General features: G+C 44.3%; 2 protein-coding genes across 12 annotated transcripts in view; one reads left to right on the top strand and one right to left on the bottom strand.

Annotated features, from left to right (window-relative positions):
* Nucleotides 1-12,560, bottom strand: part of magi2a (membrane associated guanylate kinase, WW and PDZ domain containing 2a) — a 180,908-nt gene that overhangs the window by 12,243 nt on the left and 156,105 nt on the right. For 8 of the 11 annotated variants that reach the window (XR_014599174.1, XM_084039026.1, XM_084039017.1 and 5 more), the window contains 7 exons: nt 11,987-12,018; nt 8,767-8,974; nt 5,785-5,826; nt 5,572-5,687; nt 5,092-5,284; nt 2,199-2,444; nt 747-932 (listed from right to left, as the gene is read on the bottom strand). Coding sequence is in view for 10 of the 11 variants with exons in the window: in XM_084039026.1 (XP_083895152.1) it covers nt 747-932; nt 2,199-2,444; nt 5,092-5,284; nt 5,572-5,687; nt 5,785-5,826; nt 8,767-8,974; nt 11,987-12,018 (1,023 nt within the window). In the remaining variant the exon portion in view is untranslated. The remainder of the gene's footprint in view (nt 1-746; nt 933-2,198; nt 2,445-5,091; nt 5,285-5,571; nt 5,688-5,784; nt 5,827-8,766; nt 8,975-11,986; nt 12,019-12,560) is intronic. The other 3 variants (XM_084039021.1, XM_084039018.1, XM_084039024.1) reach the window with 1 other exon arrangement.
* Nucleotides 1-12,560, top strand: part of lhfpl3 (LHFPL tetraspan subfamily member 3) — a 244,381-nt gene that overhangs the window by 153,757 nt on the left and 78,064 nt on the right. The window lies entirely within an intron of this gene.

The raw sequence follows: 12,560 nt of genomic DNA, 5'->3' as shown, positions 1-12,560 counted from the left end.
TCACATAGTTCACTACCTCAGCAAACATTATGTATCGTTGTGTCTTGGTCGCCTAAAAATGTTTTATTCAGCATTCGTTCCTACTTAGCTCCGCCCCCTCGCGTCCCAAGATGGTGACGGCCAAAATGCCGAACACAAGGCTTCAAAACCAAAGTCTACAACAGTCTGTGATTGAAGCTCCTTTGTGGTCTCAGCTAGTCAGTCACTTTGTCAAATCAGACTGCCTGCATAGTCAAAACCCCCTAGGGTACCTTTAAAACAAGGAGGTTATACAAGGAAGGGGAACGCATACAGGGGAAAAGTAGGTAAAGTGAAAGTAGGCGAACCAACCATCATTATCAACAAGTGTTCTATCCTTCTTTTCATGTATACTGGAAGCCATTCCCCAGCGTCGGTAATAAAGTCAGCCTTGCATGCTCCAGTGATTTAGTGACCGTTATTCATCATGCAAGAAGGATCAGTGAGAAACAGAATTTCTTAATAGCAGAGTCATTGTGTATTCTGTTTAAATGTCACCACAGTAAGCGACAGCAGCTCCGTGCAAAATGCAAAACGGTAGAGGAGAGAACACGCAGACCCGAGGAGCAGCACGATTGACAGTCCGTCTAAAAACAGAATCGCATTGTGCAAAACTCATTACAACTTTGATTTAACGCAGCAAAACCCACGCCTGTCATCCATCCCCCCGTCCTGCTAAAGCCTGGTTTCAGGTGCTTCCCCCGCGTGGCGTCCACGTGCTCGCTCACCTTCCTGCGGTATGATCCTCAGGGTGACGCTGAGGCCCGCGTCCTTGATCAGCTTCACGATGTCGGCGTGCGGCATGTTGACGATGGACTGGCTGTTCACCGCCAGGATCCTGTCCCCCACCTTCAGCTTCCCGCAGCGGTCCGCCGGGCTGCCCTCGATGATGCGGCCGATTTTGTGGGGCACAGCTGTTTGGAAGATTCAAAGACAACGCACGCTGCAGGTGAAAACACGCTCCGCAGCAGATCGGAGGATTACGCCTTTCTCTGCTCACTGACTGACTGACTGGATATGTCTCCGTCTCTCTCATTTTGCTATTCACCCCAGGCTTACGTAAGGCATCCAGGTTTTTTTTTTAATGTGTGTGGGCGATGCACTGATGCTCACGGCAGCGAACAGAGATGTGTGTGAGTGACGTACCGTGGGAGGGCATGTATAATTGAGGGGCTAGAACGAGTGGTGCTTCACTTTTTATTGAGCCGTGACCTCTCACACTGAGGTATATCTTCACTATGCACTCGTAGGAAATAAGGGTTCTCCCTGGAGGGCGAGGTTCTACCCAGAACCTTTTGTTTCTGAAGAGCCCTTTTTTTAAGAAAGGAGTTTTCAAGGGTTACTTGTAAGACAAAGGATGCCAATAACAACCCTTTTCATCCACAGAGCCTGCCAGCTGCTCAGTGATTGTGGGCTCCACTGCAACACATTGGCCTTGGAACCAAAGGAGCATCGTGAGGAAAACTGGGTGGGTTCTAGATGAATATAACAGGGGTTCAGTTCCAGTTAGCACCCTAGAAGGTGCAACGGATCTGGATGGAGCCTCCAGAATGGGTTTTGGGTGGAATCATTACACCATTCATCACCACCATTGGCACACGGCAGCTCAACCAATGGCAGTTTTTTGGAAATGTTGCCGTCTCATCCGGCAGTTATGAAGCCTGTTATTTATGATAGTTTTAGTTATTGAAGTGCATTGCTGATAAACAAGATTTTAACTCCGATGTGGATGAAAGTGCTCTCAAATATGTCCTGTTTCTGGGAGAAATGGGATATAAAATGTTGCTATGCATGCTGCTTGTATGGATAGGATAAAACGACGATTTGATTTCATGCAATGTCATAATTACACTAAATGTTAACTTTGATGTTATGGTTCAACGATTTACAAGAACATTTAAAAAACGGCTCCTCATGTCAACAAGGTTCTGGGTGGATCCTTTCACAAACCTTTTGTTGGGTTCTAGGTAGAACCCTTGGAAAGCATTCCAGATGAAAGCCTTATTAGCGGTTCCGACAGGCACTAAAACGCTAGTTAGCACCTGATGGTAGTTTATAGAGTCTGAGAGCTTTCACACGAGGTTTCACACTTGAGGCACTTGTTATGCAGAGAAGAGGATGACTGATGATGCCGAAGCGTCTACTCAACTCCATAATAAAGCGCCGCTAAAACAACTCACTGTTGGTGGGGGCCGCCTCGGGCCTGTTGAGCGAGCTGATGATGACGAAGCCGAAGCCTTCGCTCTCCTTTCGATTGATGACGACATCGCTGGGTTGCGTGTTGGGGGTCGACGTCCTGTCTGAAGTGGCGGCGTTGGGTGCCTGGGTACTGCTGGTGTTGTTGGCGTATGTGAAGTCACTGCGCGGGGAGCTGTGTTGGGTGGAGACGGAGCCCGGGCTACGGCCGTTCTCTGGACAGGACTCACCTGCAGGGGGAGGAAGAGAGCTGAGTTGGCAGACACACAATGGTAGCAGTGGAAAGGTATTCACAAATAAAATTTAATGTGCAGGTAGACAAGGGGAAGGTACAGAGGAAATATTTATAACAAAAACATTGATATTAGTTCCTCTGCTGCTGCCGAAGTAAAAGGTCAAAAGTGTCACTAGTAATAGTAAAAGGTATTCAAAGTGAAAATATTCATAAGGCAACAATTTTACATGCAGTTATTTAGTCCAGCGGCTCCCAAACTCGGGGTTGGGGCTCCTCCAACGGGCCACAAGACAAATCGGAGGGTTTGTGAAATGATTAATGGAGCGGGACAGAATTTTGGACTTTTCCCTGATAATGTTGGATAGTTTAACATCTTTGGGTCTCAAACAGATATTTAAGCATATCCTTAGGATGTCAATCAGTGATCTAGAGTTTATTTGTGTCACAGAGAAACATTGTAGTGAAGCATCCGGAAATGTTACCACGGACACCAGGTGGGAGTCATTTATTTCAGTATGTAAATAAAAAAGTTCCAGATTGCTACTTTGATCTTTAAAAATGTGTTGTATTTTATAAAATGATTGATTTTTTTTAATGTAAAAATCTAAATCTCCACATTTTTAGGAGATCAAAAGCAGCGCGTCAATCACTTCGTATTCAGAAATCGAGGCAATTTAAGATTCTCGACACTCACTAAAATTGGCCATGCGATTCATGATTGCTTTGGAAGAATCTAAGCGTAACTCTGTATGTGCAAAAACAATTAATTTTACAGTCTACTTTTTCCTCCTCCCCCGTAAAACTGGACACGCTGGAGCGGAATCTCATCCGTGTGAAGAATCAAGAAGCAAACACACGACGGAAACACAACAGAGAAGCAGAAGCACCTGTCACAATGTGGTAAAACGTATCATTAAAATAGCAGCAGCGTGTCAATCCAGCCGCAGCGAAGGCAGCTTCTTGTACCTTTTATCGTGTGCATGCATCCACAGCAATCAAACCCTGTGATGCTTTCACAGCCCTCCAAGAAGCAGTGCTGTGGTTTTCTCCAGTTAAACTGTTAAACAATGTTATCTGTAGCTTAAAGGTCATATTGATAACATTTCTATGTAAACGAATAATTGAAAAAAAAGAATACATCCAGCGAGCTGCAGAATCAAAGTATCACTTCTCGTGAAAAAAATGTTTTGATTGTGAATTAATCATTTTAAAACATCCAAAATGAATGATTTGTTTGTCTGTGTAGATGTGTGACGTGTGGCTTGTGAGCCAATAGAATAACGACGTAGGGATCACATGGTATCTCTCGTAGTCAGGGGTCAAGAGTCTTTGGGGTTGCCAGTTAGTGTGGAAAAAACGGGAAAAACGGAAAATCGAGTTTGGCGTTGCATGAATTTTGAAACACCACCGCACAAAGTTACCCAAATGATTCATCACTTGACATGACTGAGTTTGTCTGAGTGTCATTCCACTCGACCATGAAAACGCAGGTTGTTTAACGAACTGGCAACCCATTGAGGGTGCATGCGCTTCAAGCAACAGTTGTGTTGATGGAAGGGGAGGGTGCGAGTTATCAATAGCACCTTTAAGTAACCTGAATACGAAGTCACAGCGAGATTCGCCACAGTAAAGAGCTACGCATACAGAGTTTCCTTACACCAACAAGTGCACAAATTGTTATTTTATGAGGGGATAGAAGTCAATAAAGAGAACGGAGGGCGTTAAAATGCGGGATTCTGGGTGCAGGCAGAAGGATGGGTGTCTGACACCTCGCAAAGTGCCAGTGGGAGTCAGACAATTAGGAGGGAAGTAAGGGCCGAAGGAGAGGCCACGCATGAGTCAGACAGTCGCCTTTGGTGAGAAGAAATTGACAGAGAGGGCGGAATAGAGTGGGAAGAAGTGGATTGGTGAGAAGAGTGTGTGTGTGTGTGTGTGTGTGTGTGTGTAGAGGCAGTAATAATGAGAAGAGTGGAGGCTGAAGTTCACAGGAGGAAACGCCACCACCGTCTCTAGGCTGCAATGCAAAGAAACTTGAAGGAGGATCAGAGAGCAATGGTGTGTGGAAGAACAAGAGGGCCCTAATGTGGATGTTGGGGAGGCTTTAGTGTAATTACTCAGAGAGATTAGTGCTTCAGTTTTCTGACTGATTAAATGCCGTTTCCCGAGTCATTTACAAGGAAGGAACGGTAGTGGTGAACAGAAGAGGAGAGAGAGGGGAGTGTGAGGAATGGAAGAATGAGACAGATTTACTTTATAAACCAGTATCACAAAGCTGTTCCGTGTCCTCTAAAAGTCCACAGAAATGGGATTAGTTGACAATGAGAAAACTAGTATCACAAATCATATCTTTTATGGATATAAATATATCTCAGTATTTCAAATCTATCAGATAACTCGTTCATGGAGGTGCATTAGCGGTAAGCTATGGGGTTTTACAAAATCCAACTAATAAATTCATCACAAGGTTTTCTAATAATCCTGCCTTCCTGCATGTTTTATTAAATCTAACTGCCTCACTAATAACTCATTGGTTAAAAGAAAAAAACGCATCACATCTTCACATTTCAGAAGCTGGACCCAAAGGTTGGACCTGTTTAGCATTAAAGGGAACACATTTGTAATGTTCTATAAACTCCACTCACCTGCCGCCTGCACCCTCCTCCTGATGACCAGGTTCACCTGGCCATTCCTCGCCGCCCCGTGCATCAGGTCGATGACGTATCTGTGCGGCTTCCCCACCACCGGGATCCCGTCCACAAACAGCAGCTCGTCACCGGGCCGCAAGCGTCCGTCGAGGTCCGCTGGACTCTTCTCGATGATCGCCCCGATCAAGATCTGTTATTACACGCACACGGTTACAAACAGGAAGTAGAGGACCGGCTGTGAGTCGGTGAGTGTCGCATGCAGTGGGTGTTAAGGTGGTTCATATCCTGAAACATAAATGGCTCCATTACGTGATTGGAATATTGCTTTGTTACGTTAACAGACAGCAGAAGACACAGAAGCAGCCAGAGCCAGCACTCTCTCAGGGGTCAGAGGTCAGGGGTTAGGTCTACACAGTGTGTGTGCAGTGGGTTAGAGAGGAGAAAATGACAGGGTTCCACGCCCATCACCATACGAGCCTTCTCACGCGTCTCCGGACTCACAGGCTGCCCCGCCTCGTCCCCGCCCAGCACCCGGAAACCGAAGCCGGACTTCTGCCGGCGCAGGTGCACCTCCATGTCCTGGTAATCGGCTCCTGCAGCAACCACAAACAGAGACACCATTAAGATACTGTTTCCAGGTGACGAGCGGTCGGCTTTTTAACAGCCTCCCTGCAGAGATGAGGTTTTTACCTGAAGAGTCCACAGGAAAAACTGTCCTTGGTTGGCCAGGTTCTAGGAAAGAGACGCAGGAAGCACCCATAAATCACAACTAACGCACAACTATTGTTCATACAAATGCACACAGAGACAGACAGCACAGCAGCAAACACATTCTCCCATAAAGGCCAGAACAAGGCAGAAAAGGCCCTACCTCAGCAATAATGTCACCGGCAAACTTCAGCATCATCCATATAAGTCAGGAAGTGCTTACAGCGTGTAATATAGCCATCTCTTATTTACAGCGCGAGGTGAGACGCAAAGCACTGATCTGCAATCAGGAGCTCCGCACAACGCCGTGATCTGCAAAAATGAACCCGACCGCAGACGAGCGGCTGGGAATGAAAAAATTGATTCCGATTGTTACTGTTTTAATCACACGGAGCGCTCCGCTGAGACTCAGCAGGGAGCAGGGAGAGAGAAAACCATGACTACAGACGAGATGAGTGACGCAGCCGTTCCCGTGGAAACCAAATACAATGCTCCGGTTGGCTGGATTGGTTTGCAGGACAAAAAATAACCATTGCAAATAAATTGGAACCATGCCTTTTTGCAGTCAGAAGTCGTCTTTTCCTTTTGAAAATATATTGACAAAATAATCTCACCTCAAGGTTCCTTTCATAGCGGGTCTGAATTTCAGAGGATTTTAAGATGTTTTTTCTCTTTGTTTAAGGATGTCTCGTCCTGTTTCTGCATGACTGTTTATTGGCAATGTTTTTGTCCGACTTAAGCTGCTGATATAAGGTCAGACACCCCAGCTGGTCCACATATACACAAAGTCATTACATTATTCAATCAGAGGCAAACACACAGTCAATTGGTGAATTACACACCTTAAGACCACACGCAAATTAGGAAAAAATAGGAAAAAACATCACGCTTTTGCCAAAATGTTTGATTAAAAACATGATATAGATCGTAAGATTGACCAATTTATCTTATTTGTGTCATCCTCTATTTGGATCGTTTTCTGCTCATGTCCTAAGATGCTTTCTGAATAACATCCCCGGAGACAGTAACAAAGTGTGTTCTTCAATCTCTGCATTAAACAGGGTTGATGGGACTCGATGCTGCAGCCAGATCTCTAACCGGCCTTCCTCCATGAAGTAACATGTAAATGCTTGGTTCACCCAAAAGAAAAACAATTATTTATTACAGCTTACCTCGTCTATCTAGCCCTCCAAAACACTCAGTTTTAACAGGGACTATTTCTTCAGTAGAAAGTAGATCCACTGAAAATCCCTGAAACTATCAGCCTCTAAAATTAGAGGCTGTGTGAAAATCCTGACCTGATCTATTAAAATTCAAATGAACCAACATCACAGCGCTTCACCGGGAGTCCAGTCGCCCGAGGTTGTGATGCTGCCAAAAGAAAAGGTCACACCCTGCTTCACCCACACCAGCGAGATGGACAAATGGAGCATTCCTAAAATCTGTGTTCGCCTATTCCCTGCTGAGCCTCGCCAGACCCGAACCCTGAACTCCAGTGAAAGGAAGACAACAGCGAGCGTTACACTGATCACTGAGTCCTCGGCCGAGGAGGAGGGAGAGCCGAGGAGAGGAGGTTTGATAAGGAGACTTTCTGACAGCCACGTCGTACACAATAACAGGAGAATGAACAGCAGTCCGGCCTTTGAAAACTTCTACTATTTCCATGTCAGTCATGGCCACGGCAGAGAAAACAATAGTAACTTCCAAGAAAGTTCCGCTCGTACTGATAAAAAAACAAAGGACTGCATTCATATTGTTTAATCATGTTTAAGCTGCCATTAACTCCTGAAGAGCAGCAGACACACATACACAGGACATCAGCTTCCATTGAGGACGCTGAGATCAAAACCTCACTTTCTAGTCTCTGTGAATTACTCCGATAATTGAAATTAAAAATAAGGCTGCCCCCTCTTAGTGGACTAATCCTTGTTTTGATCTTAGTCCACGAAGATGTCTTTGGAAAATTAGTCATTTTTTAAATGCTTTTTCTTAGAAGCACACCAGGTTGAAAGTGGTGCTTTTGTGTGATTCTTTGAACCTCAATTAAAACAACTAATCCATTAGTCCACAAATGTGTTTTTCAACCAAGAATTTCTTTGGTTGAAGACAGCCCTAATTAAAAGCTTTTAATCAGCAAATTTCACTATTTTGGACTCAAATTTGACAACTTTAAGGCTGTATCTAACACTGAGGAGTCTGATGACATTATTTTTCTGTGAATTTTTTGAAACAGTGTTATAACATTTAGACTATTGTGTTAAATAAATACTATTTAGAAACAGCTAAATACATTAAATTAACTTAAATAAAGAATGGAAAATCGAAAGAAGATGCTTTTAAGTATTTGCTACAGCCCTGGACACACATGCACCCATAAGAAAAAAGCATATATACTAGGTTCAGCTGCCTTAAATTCACACAGGCAGCAGGGTTTTTATGATGCATCCTGATGATATCATAACATCCGCTGACTTTACAAGGGAAAGATGGTCATAATACTGGCAGCAACGCATTATGTCCTAAAAAAGAATCAGCTGCTGCATGTTTATTTATGAACACATCTCTGTTTACGATGTGAGCCAGCAGCAGGTCGGTGTCTGGATGTTTACATCCTTCCGGTCGGTAAGAAGACTGGGCTGATGGTGGGCTTTGTTTCTATCTGTGTTGGCTTTTGTGGGCAGAAGAGCAAATGAGATAATATGAGTCATTAGCTACAGAGGCAAATACAGGAATATATCTGAGTGATGTGAAGCTGAGGTATTTGGGCTGAACAGATGTTTCAGTTTGATTGAAAGGTCAGCTCATGTGAAAAAGCTTCAAACGTGAAACAACAAAGAATCTGTGTGAAAGAAAGAGAAATGAACGGTCGCTACTCCACCTTCCAATAGCAGTCCATGTGTCGTCAGTGCCAGACATGAGTGTTTGTCACAATGCTACACCTGCGGTTTCAGCTCGGGTACTTACGCCTACTCTCATAGATAGCCCTGGACTTCTCATAAAGGTCATAGGGGTCTGGTTTAGCCAGGGCCAAGGCCTCGGAGGCAGAGTCTGGGACCGAGGCCCTGTGAAGATGGTGTGTTGGGAAGGGGGCGTTGTGGGGGATAACGGGGGCTGACAGGCTGGTCTGAGCAGGGCTGCTCTGGCCCTGCAGGGACTCCCACTGCTCCAGCACCTGCAAAGCACAGCAGCGGCATGAGGGGTCAAAATTCCACGACCAACCACTCGTGACAGTCGATTTCAGCCTGGTAACCTTGACAACGCTAACAACTTTAGCAGAGTTCGCTTTCATGACTTTTGAGCGTTCGCTAAACCCCACCACTGTTTGTTACTGTTACCATTCCTGTCAAGCCTTCTGTTCGACTGTTATGATGAGACGGATTTATCAATCAAAATGTGCAACGTGTATTTTTTTTTTCAAACGGTGTTTGTTAATAGCATGTTGTCAACAGACAACTCTTCCTAGCTGATTTTAGTAAGATTATGCTACAACTATAAATTAGCTCATCTGTTTATATTGGATTTGTTTTAGAAATAGCCTGTTAAAGGACCTTAAATATACACGACATGCAATACAACATCAACATCCTCACGATGATCCATAGAAGATGGTTAGAAATAGCTAGCCCTATTTTTACAGAACAGTATTACTCATAACTAAAAATTTGATTCATTTTAACATAATCCTTGGATGGTATTATAGAAGTAACTTATTTGGATGAGCAACACACTGTATTTTAGTAGATTTAAACGGTTGATAAAGAAGTTACTTAATTTCTACGAGAAAAAATCAGTTTTGAGGGTGAGTAACGTTAAATGAATCAATGATAACATGATGCTGTAACGCATGTTTGGCTGGAGTTGCCTTCCCCACTAACGTTAGCTACCTATAGGTCCACATACAGGAAATACCGTGATACAAGCTAAATTAAGTTTACACTAGCTATTAACTTGCTTTTAAAAATAATGCTCCGTCAAAAAGTTATTAGTGTCTTGCCTTTAGCTACCGTACATATTTTTAACTAAATAACGTCCCACGGTGAAGGGGCGTGACTTAGCATCTCTATTTAGTGTTGCCAAGCTATCATTGGACAATCTCCATTTGGGGGAGGGGTTTAGAGAACGATCAAATGAAGCTCGACAGACGGAAAGCCAGACAGTCAGTGAGGTTAGTAGTTGAAACAAGCAAAAACAAATCCAGATGCTATTTGCCATGTGTGTGTGTGTAGAGAGGAAAAAACAGAAGAATGAGAGGAGCATAAATATAGCCGTATATCCGAGGGGAACTTTTTTAAATGATCCTATTGGCCGGTGCGTTGGCTCACCTGTTTTTATAAGGTAGCACGTTGCACTTTATACCCAATTTACACAAAGTTTCCTCCAGAAACACGTTTGGAAATGTGCTGCGGCGTGTTGGAGGTGACACTGACAGCTTTGACAACACCAGTCAGTCAGCGAGCGTCGGAAACGTCAGGCCGCTTGAGTCACAACACGACACTAAGCAGATAGCCGGGATGACACGTTGACATGTCAACGCCTGACAGACGGATCTGGAGGGAGCGACGGGCCTTTTGAAACGGAGACGGCGAGACGGGCTGCGTATGGCACGCTTTCATGCTGAGATTTACGGGGGCATCTGGTTCAAGATACGCAGAGAGTAAATATCAGCCTGAAGAAAAAAAAAACTTGTCAAAAGTGTTTCCACTCTTTGTGGTTCAATGTGAGGCACGTCTGCGTGGAGCCGGCTGCTGAGACCTCGTTAAGGCTGGGATTAGACTACTGCACCCCGATCTCCCTCTCACTTTATCTCTGTCTCTTCTTCTCTGCTCGAGACCGTCGAAGCGAGCGCGCTATAATCTGGCTATTATCTGGTCAGATGGATGGAGGACACGGCAATCAGGTCCCCGTTATAAGACGCCATTATTGAATAAAAGCACCTGACCCAACGTGAAGCAGCCGCTCGGTACGGCGTTGCCTCCGTTTGACGGACAAATCTCGATGAGCTCATTTGCAAACTAAACTTTTTTTCTGGGGAGCTGCAGGCTGAGCTCAACTGTAGGTCGATATGACAATTAGGCGATTCTACGTTCCCTTATTAGTCAAATTCATCTAAATTTCCTTCTCAGAGCTGCAGAAGACTTCTTGTAACAAATCATACCCAATTAAACTGAGAGTGAGCCCCGGTGTGTGAACTCCGGGGGGTTCAGCAGCTGAGAAATGAACACTGGAGGGTTAAAGAGAGCGAGAGATGTGAACAGACAAGACAGAGAGAGAGAGAGAAGGGCTGCTACTTTGTGACATTAAAAGCTTTTTCCTCGGCACTACGGCATTACAATTATTCTGAGGGGAAACGGACGAGACCGATTCAATCGAGAGGGAGCAGAAATGACGAGCGACGGGGAGAATTCTCTTAAAAGCTGCGCGACGGAGGTTAACCTGCGTTGTAATGTCGTGATCCGGAAGGAGGACAACATGAGCGGGACGTCCAGGCATGAAATGGATTACACACACAGTCGCACAAAGAGAAACAAAGAAAGACGGGCGGGAGCGCTGGCGTTGCAGGCGAGCGAGTGTGACAAACACACAGGAAGACAAAGTGAATCTGATCCAATAGGGTGTTTGGGTGATTGAGTTTTTAGCGGCTGATATCACGATGGAGTGTTTTGCACCAAGAGAGGCTCACACGCGGGCTTTTGCTTAGTCTGATAAATAGAAATAAAGGAAAGGTGAGAAGTAAATGTCCAGGTGAAGAATAGTAATAAAAGACTGGCTAAACTGATATGAAAATGAGATAAACGAGGGATGAGTGCATCGGTTAGAACAGAGAGTTAGCAGCATAATTCAAACGCCCCGAGTGTGGATAACCCTGACGGCACCATTCTGGCGATGAATTAGCTCCGACTCGCAGGATCGAGAGACAAGCGTTGTTATGAGCAGACAATTTGACCTTTTCTTGTCCTATGGCAATAAAGAAGCGCTGAATATCAAGGCCTAGCTGTTGTGGAAGCCACAGACACGTCATGAATCATCAGCAGAGTTAGTACGGCGAGGGAGGGATTGAAAAGACTGAAATCGATCTGATTAGGACACACAGTATGCACACGGCAGCCATTGGTACGGGGAAAATCGACTGAATATTAATGATTAAAAAGCAGCAATGGGGGTTTTGAAGGCTGGTGCGTGTTACCTGCTTAGGCGTCTTCCAGGGTGAATAGTGACCTGCAATGTTGAGAGAACAAAACAAAACAAAAAAATGCTTTAGACTGAAAAAGATGGGAGGAACAGAACATGAGATGAGACGTTTAATTTCAGCCGTGAAAGCCAATTCCATGGGGTTTTATGGGGACAATAAAAATGAACATCGACAGAATTACAGATGAACCAAATGAAAATAGGAATGTGACGTGTGTGAAGTGTTTGTGAGCGGCAGGAAGGACAAAAGAAAAGCATAACTGACTCAACCGGATAAAAGCAAAGAAAAAAACAGAAGGAGGTAAATAAATATCTGGAGCATGGCTTATTGTGAAGGATGAGATATGAAGACGAGGCACAGCTGAGGAGCATGAAGACACAGTATGAGATGGACTGATGCTGAACTGATGAATTTGACCCACTAATGGAAAAAATATATATTTTTATCAGGTGCTAATGTTTTGTATTGGGATTTTAGGTAATTTAATATTATTTATCCTATTTAACAATATATTTATATCAACATACACCACTCACATCGTCTGTTTAACTGGGAAATACGTGAAGAC

Source organism: Eutrigla gurnardus (genome assembly GCF_963514095.1).
Source record: "Eutrigla gurnardus genome assembly, chromosome: 21".
NCBI classification, from domain to species: Eukaryota; Metazoa; Chordata; class Actinopteri; order Perciformes; family Triglidae; genus Eutrigla; species Eutrigla gurnardus.
The sequence above is the reverse complement of the archived record's forward strand: the minus strand, read 5'-3'. Positions and strand labels throughout refer to the sequence as shown.